The sequence below is a fragment of the Ischnura elegans genome, chromosome 9, assembly GCF_921293095.1.
Source record: "Ischnura elegans chromosome 9, ioIscEleg1.1, whole genome shotgun sequence".
Lineage (NCBI taxonomy): Eukaryota > Metazoa > Arthropoda > Insecta > Odonata > Coenagrionidae > Ischnura > Ischnura elegans.
Window position 1 is genome coordinate 91400403 of NC_060254.1, and position 19724 is coordinate 91420126.

A 19724-nucleotide genomic window follows, 5' to 3' on the forward strand; every position below is an offset into this window, starting at 1 on the left:
TAGACCAAGGTTTAAATTTAACACTTGCCACCCGTATGTGTGGATAACTGAGTTGTTAGCGGCATATAGGGTGTAATTTGTCTTTGGGCGTCGGCCCTTTACGAGTGAGCGGGGGTACACAGAAAGGTCAGCACCAGTATCAACAAGGAATGTTACCTGCGTAACTGCGTCCATCACGAATAAGCGGCTCGGCAAGGGGCTGTAGTCGGCGGCCGCGTCTACCGACTGCCTTCCTCGTTTCCCGGCGAGTATGAGCATGGTTGGATACATTTTCGCGCCCGGTCACCAAAGTTCCAGTGGTACCAACACATATTCGGATCTCGACGGCTGAGGGAGTGGCCGCGGGAGCGGCTACGCTGCCGGGTGTGGGTATTCGAGTGGTCTCCTCGCGACGGCCGTGACACCGATAGAGCCGCAACTTGCCGAGAGAGGTCGTCCATCCGACTCAGGAGAGAGGCAATCGTCCCAGAGGCGCCGCCAGAGCAAGAGCAAGGTTCAGGGGATACCACGCTCACCTGCGGGGGAAAAGGAGTGGTGTCTTGCTGTCGGGCGAAGGCTTCATGGATTTTGTCTGCCAAGGATGCCATTGTGTCGAGGTCAGCGCCCTCGTTGGCGGCCAAGATGGCGCGGAAGTGCTGTGGAATCCGCGTCAGCCAAAGTGACCGCATGAACTCATCAGGCACTGAATCGCCCGCCAAATTTTTTAGATGGCGTAGAAATTGTGAAGGCTTCCTTTCACCCATCTCCTCGCATTGCAAAAGCTGCCGGATTTTCTGCTCCCGAGAAGCAGACAGCCGGCGAATGAGTTCCTCCTTTAACTTGCTGTATTTGTTCTCACTCGGAGGATTGGAAATTATGTCCTTCACCTCCTGCGCGTAACGGGCCTCCAACTGGGTAGCCACAACCCAAAATTTTGATTCGTCCTCGGTGATTCCGCAAAGAAAAAATTGTCCTTCCAACTGTGAAAACCACAGCGATGGCTCTTCCGGCCAAAATGGAGGAGCGCGTATTGACATTCGCTCCATTGCGTTGGGCATAGTGGAGAAAATAAGTATTTCACAATTGTCCAATAACAAAATAAACACACAAAAGCAGTCAAATTACGGCAGAGCACACAACACGACGCGGATGGTGAGAGATTTTGAAATCGTCACGAGCACATGTGGTCCGAAAGCTTCTCGCGATAACTGTTGCCGGATCACGTCGGGGTCACCAATGAAGGGTATTTGGGTAATGATACGCACTTCAATAATTAGCACCGAAGTAATTAGGACCACGTTTATTAAAGCGTGTGACGCAGATACAAGTAGAGTACGTAAGCGTTGACAAGTGCACAATATGGCGGTTCACGGCGGACTCCCGGCTGACTCCGGTGTGTTTCCGGTCCGGTCCCCGTTCGCACCTCTGGTGGCCAAGTTTGGAACTCCATCAACTCTACAGGGTCCAGCCGGTGGCGCCCAATGTGGCGAGCTGCAGCACTGATAGCTCCGCCACACCAATTTATACAAATCTATGTTTTTCATGATGATACTTAATGGTTATAAATTAAAAGTTTACGTGTCAATTAGTACAAAATTTGTAATCTAAAATAGTAATGATTCATTCTTCATAAAAATTATCACAGGTGGAAATAATTTAAATTCAGACTCGATTAACATAGAGATACCATATGTCAATAGTACTTTCAACCATTGGAACTTCCCTATGCATTTTATGTCTTCAGGTTCTTGAAGGAAACTTGTAAATTTCTGCCGTCAATACGATGGCCGTGTTACTTTTACGCAGTGAGAATAACATAATGAGGTGGTAGTTCCATGTAGAAACCAATATTTTTGGAATGGGTTATGTGCTACAGCTTATATGCCTTCACGTACGTTGCTCAGTAACCCTTTTCCAGCATTCTACACACTCTCGTTTTCATGTATGCCATAGTTTATATGGGGAAGTAGGACGGAGGGGAGGGATGTAGAGGAGATAGGGGATGGTAAGATGGGCAGAGGGGTGAAGGAGAAAGCAGGGAAGGATGGACGGTCATCAGTATGTTAGGGTTGGGAAATACCGATGGAAGTTTTTTAGGGGGTTATAATGAACAGGAATATTCTAATACAACAAAGATTCACTGTCTGCATGCTTTCTGGATGCCAGGAGATATACTTCCCTTGATCCCAAATGTACTTTGGTGGACGCATCAGGAAACACATTGGCACAAACTTTTTCAGTGGCCATTCTCTACGGTTCTCTATGGGTTTCCCGGTGACTAAACCTGACTGAGAAAAAAGTTCTCTTAGCACATGCCCTCTCTGCAACCTCAGTGGGACATTATAATTAAGTGAAGGAATGAAAAAACCATCCCCACCCTACGTTTATGGATGCAGATAATGTTTGTTCCGTATTGCTCATTCCTCACCCACCTCACTCCTCCAGGATTTTATAACCATAATGCATCGGTGACTGTCCTGTATCCACCCTCTATATTCCCTTTTCACCTTCCCTGGTAACTGCCCCCATCTTACCACCCACTTTACAGAGAATACATTCTGTGTACAGAATTTATTCTCTGTAAAGTGGGTGGTAAGATGGTCTATTTATATATTTGATTTGCACTCATTATATTTTCCAGCCTTGCTAGCCAAAATGCTGCTTTATTGAAGCTCACACAAACTGCATATATGTATGTGCACGTCAGCATCCAAGTGCACGTGCCCCCCCCAGACCCTTAAAAATATGCTACATTTTTAATACGGTCCCATTATCATTTCGTTCGTTTTGTATTACGAGGTATCCTTGTGCCCCCCCCCTGAACAAAATCCTGGATACGGCCTTGCTTGTGTCCCTCCCAGAAAGAAATCCTGGATCCGCCCCTGGTAGAGGATATACAATCAGGGTGGGCAAACATGGACCAAGAAGTGAGATAAGACTGTACACTACTACCCTTGCTATTTAGCCGAAATTTGGAAGAAATGGTAAAAGAGTAGTAGGAGGAGCTACCTGCCAAGGTTGACCTGTGATTGATGTTTAACCCTTAACCGGTGACGTGCGGTCTGAGAGACCGCTGCGTTTCTAAAATTATGAATATTTTCAAAATTAAGATTTCAAAATATCTATAATTCTCGTTAGCTTCATATTTTTGCATAACAAGGACATCCCACTCTTCAAATTTAACGTTCCTTTTATTAATTTCTGTAAATTTGCAATTGAACTCGATTAGCGGTCTGTGAGACCGCATGTCACTTACTAAGAATGCATCAAGAAAAGGAATAAGTGGGATAAATTTCATGGCTACTTACTACTTAGCCTTCCAACTTTAACATTTAAGGCCTTTTTTGAATCTGGCGAAATATTGATACATAAATAATATAATAATTATAACTCAAGTGTTTTTGGCATCAGTTTTTTGATCCTGCTTCAAATTACAATTTTTTATGACAAATTGGTTAGCATCGGGAGTGTAAAAATTTTAATATAAGTTTTAAAATAGTTAAGCATTCAAAGAAAAATTAAACAAAACAATAAAAATGGCGTAGCAATATTTTATGAATTTTTGATTTATTGCAGTCTCCCAGACCACACATCACTGGTAGTGTGACAAGAATTGCACGTCACTGGTTAAGGGTTAAATCAAGGAGGCATGCAGGTGATCTGTCATTCATTAGCCAGTTGCCATGAGGCAAAATCTGGTTGGGTAGCACATTGAATGGGAAATGGACACAGCCGTGAGCAGTGGCAGCTCCAGAGCCCACCCAAATAAGATGGACAAATTTCAGAATCGAAGTCCAAAGTTAAACTTGATTTTACAAATTAAAAATAAATTGTATACAGTTATAGGTATATGAAGGAATGGATGGAGGGAGTATTTAGCAAGGAGGGGATGTTGAAAATGGTATTTGAGGGTAGAACATTAGGTGAAGGGGGGAGGGGAAGAAAGAGAATAGGATTTTCGATAGATTGAAAGGGAGTAGGCCTTACAGTGAATTGAAGAAGGCAGTGCTGCAAGGAAAGGGAGGCTCCCAGATTACTTCTTTAGTACTCCATGGAAACCTACTCAGAATGGCTTTAGCAATGGAGGGATTTATGAATAGGAAACAACTGATGAGAGGATTTTTATGTTACAGAGACAAGAAATGGATGGTGAAGAGCATGATATGGAACACTACACTTAGCACTTTGCGTGCCATGGACGTAATATTACGTCCTGTTTATCTTTCTGCAGATTGCCATGGACGCAATATTACGTCTTTCTATTAAATTGGCTTTGTATGCGTGAAGCCGTAATATTTCGCCCGTGGTACTTTTCCAGTTTACTACTTAGTGGTTCTGTTTTTTCAAAAATCAACTGCTCGGTGTAAAAAGAGCTCACTTTATGTCTTGAGGACGAAAAGTCCTCTGTAGCTACCGGCATCCTTATCTTAGGCCACTTCATGTGAAAATTCTTTTGCAGAAAGAACCGTTCGTTGAGGGTGCAGTGACCCTTTTTGTCATCCACGATTTATAATGCTTTTCTTGGAACAATCCTTTTTATGATAATGATTTCTATGCTTTAAATAGTTCATATTGAGCGTAATAAAAAAATTATTATGCATGTTATGGCGGTACAACATGTGTTGCAACATTTTTTATTTTTAAAAAACAGTAGGTTTTCATTGTTAAAATATATATTTAAAAATTAGCAACAGATGTTATTCAACTCATTCATAAAGAAGAGAAAAGTCCATTTTTACTGAAATACACATTGATATAAATATATTTTTGATGCTAATGTTTTCAAAAATGTACAACTTTAGTAAAAATGGCTGGATTTTTCAGTGAGGCTTTAAAATTAGCAGCCGGCACTCAAAGTGTTAACTAGATGGAAATGTGACACTAAGGAAGCAGGGTGAGAGGAGACTGGAGGCATTAGAGACGGTGGAATGGGGAAGGCAGATGGATTGATAGGATGCAGAACTAAGAAGTGCTAGACAAGGTGGATGAGTGAGAGAGGAGAGAGAGGTATGTATCTGGTAGAGTGAATTCTAAGCTGGAATGGGATTCTGAAAACTAAGATGGAAGGTATAATGAAAGAGAAGTGTGATGGAGAACTGACCAGGGTGATTTGCCGAATTCATGAGTAAAGCCACCTTACCTGGTATAACTGAAACAAATAAATAGTAAATGTCTTTCCAAAGGTCTAGGAAACTCAATGCTAGAATCACCAGTAAATTTAGATTCTGTTATAAATCTTTGCATTTTCCCATGCTCTTATAACATGAGAAGTCTCTCACCACCCTTCCCATATCTTGTACCTCATTTACTTACCCATTTTTGTATCCTGTGGAAAATTATGAAAGTGAATTGGACCCTGTGACTTCGTGTTTAAAATTTATTAACGAGCAGCATCAATATTCCAGTCATCTCGATCAGCTTCACAATTTTCACATGAAACCATCAGTTATATCCGGTGGAAAACCAACAGTTGCCAGGACCACTAACCAGACTTTAACTGGGAATCAGAAGTAGAAAATAAGAACAAGAATATTTTAATGATAACTTTTATTTTTCATAAGCTGCAAGGCTTTCTATATAACATGACTCCATAATAACTTACAATATACAACTAATTACAAAATCACACAATTTGTATTCAGCGCTCAGTTTAGGTATGCCAATTGAAAACTATTGTCGTGATTAATGACCTTTCTCAATTCTATGTGGGAGGCTTTGCTGCAAGTCCTCTTTCTAATATACAAGGGAAGCAATATGAATAGTACACACAATGTGAAAGGAGGAGTGGGTGTCTCACTGTCTTGCTTGCTCCCTAATGACCAACATGATGTTGCAAAGTAAATCGGGATTACAAGTGGTTGATCATGAGTGAATTCACACATAAACAGTAAATTATGAAAGTGTTTTCTTTTGAGATTAATGCTTGAGTTGAGTATGATTCTTCTAGGGAAATAATTTAGTGATAATCCAAACAGTGAAGAAAAGTTAGGCCATTCCTAATATTACGGCTCAAATTAAGAGCAATTTGCAAAATTAGGAAGGGATTCAATTCATTTTGACTTATGGCCCTTCGTCGAGAGGTAATTCCATTCACACCTAAAGGGAATGTATTGGCCACTCCACTCACATTTTTCTGTGCTCAGCAACAGAATGTGTGGCTGGAAACTTTAATTAATTGTAAGTGTTGCAAACAAATTAGACACGCACAAACTTGGACTCATTCACAAAGACGACAGATATTCTAAAAATAATGCAGTGGGTCTTCAACTGTTTAAATTTTATGTACCATTGAGTCTCGAACAATTTTACAGAAAGATAAAGGCCTAAGGAATGAAAGATAAAAAGCCTAAGTAGAAATGAATTGTGGTACTTTTTCAATATATATTTCAGCTCATACTTACTGATGACTTAAAATGAGCATTTGACATTTAGGAGAAAAAAAATTAAGATAAAATTTGAGAGATAATTCTTTCATCTATAAATAGTGCATATAATTTAAAATTAAAAAAGTTTAATAATGAAATATCTAACTGTAAGGAGGTAGCAATTTAGTAAAATAAAAACAATTTGACCCATACTGCTTCACAGAGAAGAAGTATATTCAGGATGTTCAAGGACCTATCGGCCTACTTGATTGATAACTTGAGGGTAAATGATAGGGGTGCAGGATTTTTCATGAGCACATAAAAGTTAGGCACCTAAATTATGTATGGCAAGCATTTGGCCTAAATAACTTGATCCCCTGACTGTAGACCTGCCATGAATGGTACACTGGTCGTCCAATTTGGGTTAGATTGGTTGCTGGAGCATTTACCAATTTTTTTAATACTCATCAACAAAGCCATCTGAAACTCGTTCAAGAAATCCCTGTTAATTCTAAGTGTCATTGCAAAACAGTTGTTTTGATAAAGGACTTGATTTTCCTAAAATCAAGCTCAGGTAGTAGTTTTTGGAATTAATATACGTCATGACTGCCAAAAGGGGATAAGTAAGCTAGATTTTTCTAAGTGCAGTTATTTTGTACTTGTCTACTGTGAATGAATGATAAATGGCACAATTATATCACGGTATTTGAGTGACCTAAGGGCCTTGGGATAAATGTTCTTTACACTTTATGTTGTGCAAAAGATATGAATATCTCATGAGACCAGAGCTTATGATTATTCAAAGAAAGACTGCATCAGTAAATGATAGGCAATTTTCGAATATTACAAGGTAGCCATTAATTTGTGCACTGAAATACTGTAAATTTGCTGAAGGAAAAAAACTGGACCAATCACTTTAGAAGCAACTCAATCCACTCATTCCTTCTCAGGTACTTGATAAATAGGTGTTTATCTATTTATATGTGTTTACCATAGCATGTGGCTTTTATATATGTTTTCGTAATCTCATTTAAAAAATAAGGGGCTAGCACATGGCTATAGAAAATCAAACCAAGAAAACATTGGTGACAATGCTATCAAGAAAATGAAACCTAGAGATAAGATGATTTTCAGATTAAGCAATGCAGTTTTGAAGAATCCAGCTATACAACAGAAGGTGCCCTACAGGGCAATTCAGGGGTCTTCGGTCTTTTGGGCACATATGCGTGACCAAGCCCACTAGCTTTCCTCTTAGAGGCACACAGAATGAGAACCTTATTTACAAGACCAAATGTCAATATTTACACACATCCATAATACATATTTACAAATTAGCATTTTCCCAAAGGCTATTTGAGTGTATCATGAGGCAAAACAATTTTTACTTCTCACTGGAATCACTCCCCCTACATATCTGGCTGTAAGCAATCACAAGCCAGTCATGTTTTAAACTTTGTACATTAAATATGTAATTAATATATATATTATATGAGCCTCATCGATGATGAGAACACAATTATTCATCGTTTAAATATGAATACTTCTTTCATCTAAATCGTGCTAGGTTATTATGCTTTCACTAATCATGTCCCCAGCTAAGTATCATGCTAGCTCATCTAACTCAGTGCTTCCATCGTTGATGTTCAGGAGTAGACCACTACATAAGGGCAAAAAAAAATTCACCTCGATGGCATGCAATCTCAAAGTAGCAAGTCATGAGTTTTTTTAGATATTTCATGTGCTAATGCTCAGAATTTTACTTTACTGTAGTAATATGCAATTGTGGAAAAAAAGGAAGGGAGCAAAAGAGGAAAATATTAATCAGCAAGTTATTCTGCCCTAATAGTTGTAACTCTAATATAAATCAGCCAGTTGCCTCCATGCCTTCAAACTTTGTAAAAATTTCCAAAATGTCTCTTGAAGATTTTTTTTCGTGCTTGCTAGCATAAGCACGAAAGGCTGACTTGACGAGATTGCATGAATCTATCCTCACATGTCCCATGTTGTCATAACGTGTTTTTGAACACAGATTGTGCACATTGTCAATATTTACAGCTGAAGGAAAACATCACTAATGTGTCTTCATCCCTGAAAATTGCATCACTACCTCGTATTTGTACCAAAAGACTACTGACTGAGATTCTAGTCACACAGTGAAAACAGTGCAGTGACTGAATCTGAAATGATGCATAAGGTCACATCATGTTCATTGCAAGAGGCATTGAGGTGTCATTACAAAGAGGCACATTTCCATGTACCCATTGCTGGGTTTGTTCGACCCTAAGAGGGAGACCCACATGAATGTCACAATGCAATATTTACGGGTTAAGACATCCTCAACCCCGCAATGCTTCCAAGCCCCATTGCATTTGAGGGTTGGGACGGTTCACGGGTACAAACTGAAGACCTCACGCTGGCATCAGAGGGCACCCTGAACAGTCAACAATTCACAATTTTGCACGTCCACTCATTTCACTGAGTTACGAAACGACAGGGGCCGACAGAGACGGTCCAGATGTCCTTCCCTCCGAAGCGGAGAGGGAAACACCACACGAGAAAAGCTGTCGGTTAGTCCTTGAGAGGAGGAAGAGCACCAAGATGCACCCCAGAAGGTGGTGCAGGGGTGGCGGAAGCGAGGAGGTTGACCCCCGGCTGGTCCTGGAGGGCAACACAACATCCACCGAAGATTTGAGCGACTGCCCCGGGGGCTCTCCATCGGAAATCATACGACGGGCCGCCGTCCGGTTCTTAAGCGTCAGAGCTGCACCCTCTGGGTCCAGCCGATTGACGTCAGCAAGGGCAGCATACGCCGCCGCCGCTGCCAGGTCAACGTCACGGTGACTGCTGGCCGTCAGGGAATCGAACACGCACCAATCCAGGTAGTAGTCGGTGAGGTTCCACAGCCTGCATCGCTTTTCCGCAGCTTCCTGAGGAAGGAGAGGGGTGGTTCCGGCGGGGACTGTCTCTAGCCTCTCAGACAGAGGACAGCCCGTCAAACAGAGCTGGAGGCCCACCTCCTCCTCGTTGAGGGCTGGGTGGTGGTGATGATGGTGGTTCTCCGGGAGGCCATTGTGTTTAGATGGTGAACCTTCTGCCACGTCTTCCGGCATGCGAGCTGCAAATGCCAGGTACTTGCCCAGTCGGCGGATAACTATGGTAGCATCTGCATGCCTTAGACGGATTTCGACTCGGGATCCTCCGTCAGCAACTGCTAAGGAGACAGAGTCATTGGGACCCGACCGTCTTGAGCCATCTATGAAGGCAGTGGGCAATGGGGATTCACCAGTCGCTTCATAGGTCTTCTCTTGCGTGCAATCGGTATTCTCTCTGCGCTTAATGATCACAGTCACCTGTGGGAGAAGGAGAAAAGAATTGTTAGTCAAGTGCTGAGGGTTTCATGAAATGTGTGAGTCATAGAAATGTACAGCATTGCAGAACACTAAGGCATAAATGTCAACCTGTAGCAAGGGTCAAGGGAAACCAAACTTCCCTTAAAGGCATATAGAGTCTTCATAGATTTCCCCAAAATAAGATTGTCAGATTTAATCCCTAACATTTGTTACAAAGAAAAAAATTTTTTATCACAGGCATCAGAAGTAGACCACTAAATTGACCAATAATTGAAATTACTATCTCTAATGTGCAAGTTCCATTGCTTTTTTTATGGGAAATGAAAAATTAAGAATCACTATGGAATGACTGAATTCAATGTGAAAGAAAAATATAGATTTATTCTACAAGTATATATCTGTTGCCAGTCTGCTTGTAATCAACTGCATTTTGGTGACAGTATATGAACTAGTCCCATATAAGCATTCCAATACATCAATAAGGTATATCAATTGAGAAATTAAAAAAATAAGCGTTGAAAAAATAACCAGTGTTTTGTATCTGATCCCTTTACATAAATACTCAAGGAGTAATTACTTGCTAGATCACATCCAGCACAAAGGGTAAATGGGCATTGCAATATGAAAGTAATAAAAATTATAGACAGTTACCAATTTTTCTTCCACTGATGTGGCAATAAAGGATCAAATAATTGCTCTCAGAAGCTATCATTTTCGGTGAAAGTGATAGGGATATCTGTACCTTTCCTCATCATATTTCATCTCTTTTTACCATCCCTGAACATGTATTTCAAAACCTTGCTGCTAATTAGAGCATGGTAGCAAATATGGATTAGGTTGCCGTCTATTGATAAAAATATTGAGCTCTTGAAATTGTAGGAGTGGAAATAATGCATAAATTAATTAAATGTATCATATGACCATTTGATATGGTAAATGGTGGCACACATTATTTAATAGCATATCTCAAATGATCCCCGGACTAGCACATGAGAAAATGAACATGTGATTAAAGATTTAGGCATGAAATTTAGGATTGGAAGGGTCCAACACACATGCAAACCCTATTGGAGCAACTCACCTTAGTGGTCGCGGTGGCCGACGACCCCTCCGCCACAGGCTCATTAGTGACTTGCACCGCCAGGTATTTGTTGTCCACCAGGGGCCACGCCCCCTTGATCCTACACGTCATGTACTCATTCCGGAAGCTCTTGAGGTGCGGGTCCCCTGAGAGGCTGCAGTACCGATACTTGCGCACAGGTGTCGAGGAGCCATGGGTCGCCGGCCACACGAAGGTGCAGGGCAGGTGTCGCTCGGTTGCTGCGGGTGGCCTCATGCCAGCGGCCGTGGATGCATGCGACGAACAGTTGTATTCCGAGATCCAGTTGCTAACTGTGGAGTAGGTGGAGTGGTACTTGAGGTTGCCACGGCAAGATCGTGCCGTTGCACGGATGCAGTCACCATACTTTCGCAGCACGAGGCAGAAGGCAGGCGTGGGCCCAGGGTCCGAAACGCCCTGCTCCCCCATCTGCAACTGGTACTCCCGGGTGCAGTGGTCCACCTTGCAGGCTAGGCACACTAATATGAGGAAGAGAGAAGGATGATAAGAATAGGCCAACAATCCCCACTTAAAAGCACTAAATTACAACTTCGATTGCCCATTCTAATATTGGGGCAAGCCCAAATGAACATACATTGAGAAGGACAATGCATTCATGATTACTTTCTTTAAAATTTCTACTTTTTGGTCTGAGTTATATTTACTCTTCACTATTTTCACCCATAGAAGTACTCATTATTTTGAGATGGAGAAAGATAGGAAAGGGTGAGTATATGAATGTTCAGAAGGATTGGATCCGGAAGTGATAGGCAGATAACCCAGCAATGGGTCTTATTAATTAATCCAAGATTTATACTGAATCACTCAAGATTGAGGACAGGGGAAGGGGCCTTTAGTCTGGCCCTCTCCAACAGGGTGCGAATGATACAAGTTAATTTCTAGGCTTAGATTGAGGCAGTTCCCTCCGGTCCCTCACAACAATGCCTATGTCTTCAGGTATTTATTTTTCATAATCAGTAACACATTAAGTGCTCACCAATGTTCCTTTAAGAGGAATAATTTCCTGAATTTCATCTCTTTAACAATGCTGACATTATTCAAAGAGTGTAATGGAGAGAGATGTAATTTTTATACTGGCTATTATATAAAGAATTAGAAAATATCGTTTTATTTGTCGTAGCAGTAAAATGTTCAGGAAAACTAGCAGTACGGATCCTTCTTCTCCAATACAATTGGCTCTATGTTTCACTGGCCTCTTCTCATAGCAAACAGGCTGAGAACTGGGAATTAATTCAGCATCTATTGTGTACCTAGCAGTGTTATGCAGATCACCCACATCGATCCTTTACTATTGTTATTCTTAATGATTGAAATTATTTAAACGCACGTATCATGCTTTTATGAATAGACATAGTTGTTATTGATGCAATTTATTTGCCATTTGCTTCTCAAAATGATTTAATACATGGGAATTTATTTACCTCAGTTAAGTTTTAACGAATGTGTAGTTCATGCTACTTACAGTGCCTGTGTGAATTGGCAAGTACACTAACAGAGGACGTTTTTCTGAATGATTTTAGACCTTCTTTTTTCGAGAAATGTCAGTTACAAAACCTTAGATTGAATTTTTCGGGTAAAAGATACCAATCATATTACAATACGAAGGAAGAAATAGTTCGCCTAAGAATCGAAAGGAAGCAGCACCTGCTAATTACTTGAGTTTTTCATTGTGTGAAGCACGTTTCTTAAAATTTCTTCTGCGATTTCCCGGTGAGTACAAAGTTTTAATGACTTCATACCAATTTTTTCAATGAATGCTGAAGTCGTACATTCTCACTTACATTCTGTTAATCTACAGCTAATGTTGAAATGGATAAATTTCTGAAAACAACATTATATCGACAGGAATACTTCGGCTGAACTGCTGCCATTATCATCAGCGGAATTTGACTGATGTTCAAAGAATATTTGTAGTTAAGATGTGGTGAGTTGAGCGTCGCCCATTAATTATAAAGAACAAATAGTAGCATATGCATAATATGAGTTAGAGCTTAATTGTTATCTTGACAAAAAAGCTAATTCACTCTCTAGTATTCAAAGATAATGGGTGGGAAAATTGTGATAGTGACAATATTTTTCATTCATTCACTGTGGTTTGGCAAAGGCATGAAAGAGGTGACAATCGAGTACCTTACACACAAATTACTAGGCGGTCTGAACGTTTAAATGCGCACACGATTAGCAACAAAACGTTCTTACGTTTACGTTAGTAATAAAAAAAACGCAAGATTGGAATTGGCGCTTTATCTTTCAGGCTGATTAGAAACTACGTCTCAAGAGTCGAAAACAGCGATTAAATAGCAGTTTGATTTACAGGTAATGATACCTTTTCCGAAATTCGCCATAATAGGCTTTTTGAGCACCCCGACACAGCAGGTTGCTTCGCAACAGCGACCGCTCTAGAGACTATACCGGAAGTGCATATCTGACAATGTGGGGGTTCGCGGATAATCTGCTCAGGTCCTGCGATATTAGTGGCGTCCAACCCCTTTTCAAGAATGAAGATTATAATCGAAGAGCTGTTATATTTTCATTCTAAAGATACAGCAATTAGATTTCCATTTCACATAATTCATGACACGAGTGTCTCACTTAATATTATGTGCACACAATGCCTGATTCGCAGTGTCAGGTATTGACACACTCATGTAGGTAACGCAAGCAACGGACCCAATGCAATGAAGAGGGCAGGAACTCGCAAGAGAAGAGGCCCAGGCTATCATTCCTTACTGATAGCTCCTCACTAGTCATCCGTAACGCAATTGATTCGCTGGTGAATTGAATCCCTAATTTTTACAGCAGGCTCAACGAGTTTGAATTGTGACTTGATGGTGTACATACCGTTGTTCTCAATAGGCAAATGAGAATACCCTGAAGCCTATTACAGGGAACTTAAAAAAGGAAAAAACCTAGTGTGAAGACAAGGATTTTTCTAGAACTGAAGGCCTATGAATAACACACGAGAACTTGTGACTCGACGGGGAATTGCCTTAACCTTAGGAAGATAAAAGGATACAAAAAACTATTAAACTTACAAAAATTGATTTTTTTCTAATTTGGGAAGGGGGTGGGTGGTATAATGACCCCCCTGAATTCGCCATTGGCTATTATTATCGTTTATCAGGGTTATATTCTCCCCTGGGTTAAAGGCAGATATGCGCCTGAAGCTCACCTCGTGCAGTCATCAGGATGAATAAGGCGGCGAGCCTCACGGAGGCCGTCGCCGTCAGGCAGTATCGGGTGGGCGGGCTTCGGCCCGCTGTTTCGCAGTCCTCGGCGCGCGGTCTCCTTCGATGCAGCGGTCGTGGCGGGGTCCCGGGGCCCGGCCCCTGATCCATCACAAAGGGCCCTCGCCGCCCTCCACCGTCCACCGCCGCATCCGAACCACTAGCGCTTCAGTTCCGACACCTGGGCACAGGTGACAGCCCCATCGGGCCAGCGGGATGTCTGCAAAGAAAAGAAAGAAAGAATTACAAACTAGCCGCACCACGATAAAAAAACAAGTGTGATGAAAGGTATACTAGAAATTGAAGCACTATACAGTATAGAAATTACGACAAATATTTTATGACTAGATTAACTATTTAGTAATCGCAGGCTCAACTTTGATCAACGCCAACTCTCCATAGTTATGGACCAGTGGCGAATATAGTTTATTTTCTCACCCACGGAATATTTATGCAAAAATCAACTGATGATTACTGCACTGAAAAAATATGTCCTTACTGGCATATTAATTTGGAGAGGAGAATTCATGGAAGAAACTATTACACAATATTCTATCAATGAAAAAAGGACGCAATAGTTTTCCCAATAAACAATTCATGGAAGAAACTATTACACAATATTCTATCAATGAAAAAAGGACGCAATAGTTTTCCCAATAAATTAGATTGAATGCAATATGAGCTGCAGTTTCTTCCATTGATAACCACGTTTACGAAACTAGCCGCATAAGACTAGTCCTATTAGTCGTCACTGGTTTTACAAAACACTATCCTCTTTGCGCGAGATTATTCCTTATAGCTTTAATGCATTATTTATAATAAAAATGTAATCTCTAGAAAGTGGTCCTGCATTCTCCTCTAAATTAACAGAAGTGTCTCAACTAAAATGCTTCTAGAGTTCGGAAAACATTGTTCAGTCGCGCTATGCCTGTTTGCAATTTGAGAAATTGTCTAAGAATTGCGACGTCGATCCCAAAAATCATCATCAAGACATTGGTCTGATTATTTTCTTTTCGTATCACTCTGCAGATTAATGAGTCAATTCCATCCCATAGAGAAGAGCCAATTCCATCCCGCAGAAGGTTGATTTCTTGTGCCACTTCGGTCGCATTTCAATTGGCTTTCAAAAATGTCCGTGGCGTGGTGATGATTGCAATGTGGCCCACTTTTTTTTACAATATTCTGCTGTATAATGCTTGTCATTGCGAGGAATAGTATTGAATATTAAGGAATTTGATGGATCACATCATAATGTGCATACATTTCGGGTAATACCCCTAATTATACCTTATTTCCCCGTGAAACTCGGATCACTTTGTCCAGCAGCGACGCGACGCGAGTGGCGACTTTTATAAACCCATTTAAAGGAGCGGTGGGTGACAATGCATTTAGAGGCCGACTTGAGGATCCTCTTTTGTAATGTTCGTGGTAGAAACGCATGCGACAACTCGACTTGGTGACGGATTAGTGTTGAGAGTGCAATGTAGAGGACTCTTGAGTCGCGGGACAGATGCGAGCGGTAGCGTCCTCCGAAAGAGCCTCGTGATGCGCCCTTGACGTGCAGCGCGCTCCACCAATCAATTAGGTAGCTCGTTGCGTGGAAGGGGAGGGGGAGAGGGAAATACCTTGGCTACTCAATTGATTAACCGCCTCCACTCGTTTAATTGAGCGCCGGCGCCCCCTTCATTGGACGACGGACGACCGGAACATGAAAGAGAGCACGCTTAGCCCATCTCTCGCTGCATTAAATTAATTACACGCTCATCATCCGCTCATATGGTTTACGTCGAGAGGAAGGGGAGCTCATTTGAGCAGACAGTGTGTAAACATGATGAAACCATAGGATAGATTTCCTTGGCAATTACTTGTCACACATTGACATTTCACTCAGAGGCATACTAAACAACAAATTGACATGAAAGAGGATTAATATCGCTTATGACAGTCAATCACCCACAGAAGATAACAAAAAATGGCGGTCAGCTCATAAGTATACTTGGGAGTCAGAATTTATTTTTAGTTATTCAATAGGCGCACTAATACAGGACGTTTTGATTCTATATAATTATTTAAGTCCTTTCCAAACCTGCTGAATGTTTAATATTTCCGTTGGCATTGAAAATTTCGACTTTGCACGCTATTCAGCGACAACATTAACTGCGCTTCGAAACTCTAGGTTGGAGCACAAACGGACGTCCGTCTTTTTCGTCGTAAGTTGATCACCGACGGAACTTGAAACAATAGCGACATACGAATAATTGAGTGATATAGACACGTTCGACGCAATAATGAAATAAGTCCATCAAAGGTGATGATAAAATGTCCCATAGCCAATGGGAAACGAAAACTTTAAAATTATTAAATGCATTAAATATATCTAATTATGTACTGCTGTAATATTCGACGATAGAAGTAAATGGATAATACACGCGGAAGAAACAGAGCGGAGACTTCATACGTAATCCTCTCCCCTTCTCTTTCACAGGAGAAGCCTGCACTTGACGATTGATCTCGGGCCTTATCCCATGACGTCAAAACATGCGTTAGGACACGAACGTCAAGCCCGCCACTCAGTCTTCCGGGAAACTTCATTGCAAAACACATCTTTGTCACGACTGGGAATGAAACAGCGTTAGTGTTATATCCACGGAGGGACCGTGATTTGAAGTCTCTGACAAACAACACAAGATGCTCTGTAATTCTTTATAAGCGACGAATACATGTATTACATCGATGACTCGATACTTCGAAGTTATGAAAAATAGCTTGCCTTAGAAACAGTTTGAAATTCTTTCAAATGTATTTATGGTTGACGATATATGTAATTTCAAATCTTCAACACGTCCAACTTATTTAGCCCGAATTGGTGATATACCGAAAAAAAACTATTAATAAGCAATGTGATTAATAACACAATGACTCTTTTCCCTAATGCTCTCGGATTTCCTGTGAATAAAAAAAATCACTACCCTTGTTACTTTTTAGGTTTGACTGAATTTATTTGGTTCAGCATAGGATGAAATAGGTTATTTCTTAGATTGAAGTCAATGAATGTCCAAAAGCCAAACATTATATTTGAAAAACTGAGCGAGTGAGTGAGATGGTACGTGTGTGTTTGTTTTCTTGTCTAATTTTTCTGTATTTTGCAATCTGACCTACTCCTTGACCTCCCTTGCTGCCAATCCCTTCTTTCCCAACCCCTCAACTCGGAGGAAAATGTCTTTCAATATCTTGGAGTTTCGTCCGTTATTTTTCATGACTAGGAGTTCAGCATTCGTCTAGGGACAGAAATATTGATCTGTTGTTTCCCAGTGTGATTTACGAATTAGCTTTTCGCAATATGGCGGAGGGGAAATTTATTATACCTGTTTGCGACAATGTGTACTGAACTGAAGGAGGGTGGTCAGATTCCGAAGGCGATGTTGCCATATCTCACGAAGGCGCCCACGAAGACTCCTTGTCCGTCCACCCACGCGAGCACGCGAGCAAGGCACGCACACCTGGCAGGAGTAATGGGCGTGCCCACGGATTGAGCGATGCAACGACACGGACGGCGCATGCGCGATTGACTCCTCCGCGGTCATATTCGCGATTCTGAACGGGGAAGGAGATGATAATGACCTTGGCTTTCCTACTTGTGCACCACCCAACTGTCGTCAGGACATTAAGTTGATATGAAATATATCTTTTTCGCGAAGTACAGGTTTTTAAAGTACCTAAAAGGGGGAAAAATTGAAGATCGCGTAATTCAGTAAATTATATAGGGGTTGTGTACGGTTGGCTACGCAGAGTTTGGTGGAGCTCGAAAAAATTGGTTTTCCAAACCACCCTAGTGCGTCTACTTTCCAACCCTAGGGTTCAGTCGTTTATTATTTGGATTGTATGTAAATTAAATTGTTATTTTAGAATCCTTTCTCGATAAATAAGATTTCATCCTAGCACAATAACGTTTTTGTAAACCGTTTAGTTTGAATACTTTTACAATCATCACACATGACATGAATAACATCTAATCTAAATACAAAATTAAGTGTAATATGGATTGTAATACTTTTCATGTAGAGGGCTGATTCTAAAAAAATTAAATTATTATCTAATATAACAGACTCATAATCAACATAAACAAAGAAATTATCCAGGATAAACTTCGTCACGTGAAATCCACTGGAGAATTGATATAATGAATTAATGAAAAATATAGATGTCAATTTTCCACAAAATTTATTTTACAAAGTGCGAAGCGTTCCGATCGTCAAAAACAACATGAACACATTGTATTTTAGAGTGACCTGACGATGTGTACATATTGCCATCTATCTTTTTCATTATACCAGGATGTCATTTCACTACATCTCGCCTGTCTCAGTTACTTATATTCGGAAAAGTAATAGTTATCGTTAATTCGATTACTTGGTCACATGACATCACACCAACGGCGTACCCAGAATGAAAACTAGAGGGGAGGGGCAAGTCATGGTTGTTCAAGTTGTGGGTAAACTTCAAGGAAACTGTAATAGCTCTTTATTAATTTTTTAAATTATTTGCTTGAAAAAACATTATTTTCCTTAAAGACATTTGCGGTTTTTTTACCTTCTGGAGGGGGGGGGGGCAGTTGCCCCCTCCTGCCCCTCGCTGGGTACGCCCATGCATCACATACTGTATTGCACTCCCTGTACGCGCATTCACTCTTCCGAAAACGCAGACCCTCCGCCCCCTCACCCCACCCTCCAACTCTTGGAAAGACTGGCGGAACCCAACAGTCTTGCTCTGTGCGGAGAAGTGGAAAGGAGAGGAGGAATTGAAAGGGAAGAGGGGGGAATGCGTGGGCGATGGAAATTACCCCCCCTTCCCCCACCCCCATCACCTTGGCGACGCCCCAGCCTCACTGGTGCTCCACGTCTTCCCCCCTCCCCCTCCTCCCACCATTCCCTTTCTTTCATCTCGAGTCACGTGACTCGCACGCACTACTTCCGGTGTCGGCGCTGGGTTATGGTGGGGGCTGTGGGTGGAGTGGAGGAAGGGGGTAGGGGGGGTCAAAGACGCGTGGGTGTGGACTGAAGGAGGGGGTGGAAGCCCCCCCCTCCCCACCCACCCTCTCCCCCACAATCAACACATGAGAAACAGGGAGGGTGGACGGGGTGGGGTGTTGCAGCCGAGGCGGATGTCAAAGAGGCGGTACTCAAAAAGTCTCCTTCTCTCCTTTCGCCCTCAGCACTGTTTCAAGTGCCGCCCCACCGAGTGAAAGAAGAAGAGGCGTTATCCACTTACACCCAAATATCTCCACCAATCCAGCCGGAGTGATGTGATCATATTCCATGGTTCAATCATTCAGAATGGCCTTGCTTTATGCGGACGATTTCGATTTTAATAGTTTTCTTTTGTACTTTAATGAGAGCTTCTTCCCAAAAATAAATTATTATCCCATAAAACAGATTCATAGATTCATAAAAAGCATAAATAATTGTATTGAAAACACAGACCACCCCCTTCACCCCTCCCTCCAACTTGTGGAGGACTGGCGGAACCCGTCAGTCTTACTCAGTACGGTGGATTTCGATTGAATTAGTTCTTCGCACTTAAAAGGACTTGTTAGCAAAAAAAATAATTATTATCCATTATAACAGATTCATAGACAGCATAAAGAAGGATTTATCCAGAATAAACTGTGTCAAGTTAAATCCAT

The 19724-nt window shown here is 41.4% G+C and overlaps 2 protein-coding genes across 2 annotated transcripts in view; both read right to left on the reverse strand.

Moving 5' to 3' along the window:
* Positions 1-218: 218 nt before the first annotated feature.
* LOC124164996 lies at positions 219-1037 on the reverse strand. The gene has a single exon (XM_046542235.1). It carries the CDS (start codon positions 1035-1037, stop codon positions 219-221), a length of 819 nt encoding a protein of 272 aa, XP_046398191.1.
* Positions 1038-5511: 4474 nt separating this feature from the next.
* Positions 5512-19724, reverse strand: part of LOC124166088 (repulsive guidance molecule B-like) — a 104312-nt gene continuing 90099 nt past the window's right edge. The window contains exons 3-5 of the mRNA XM_046543711.1: positions 13987-14261; positions 10776-11272; positions 5512-9694 (exon numbers count right to left, since the gene is read on the reverse strand). Of these exons, the coding sequence (XP_046399667.1) occupies positions 8825-9694; positions 10776-11272; positions 13987-14152 (1533 nt within the window). The 5' untranslated portion in view covers positions 14153-14261 and the 3' untranslated portion in view covers positions 5512-8824. The remainder of the gene's footprint in view (positions 9695-10775; positions 11273-13986; positions 14262-19724) is intronic.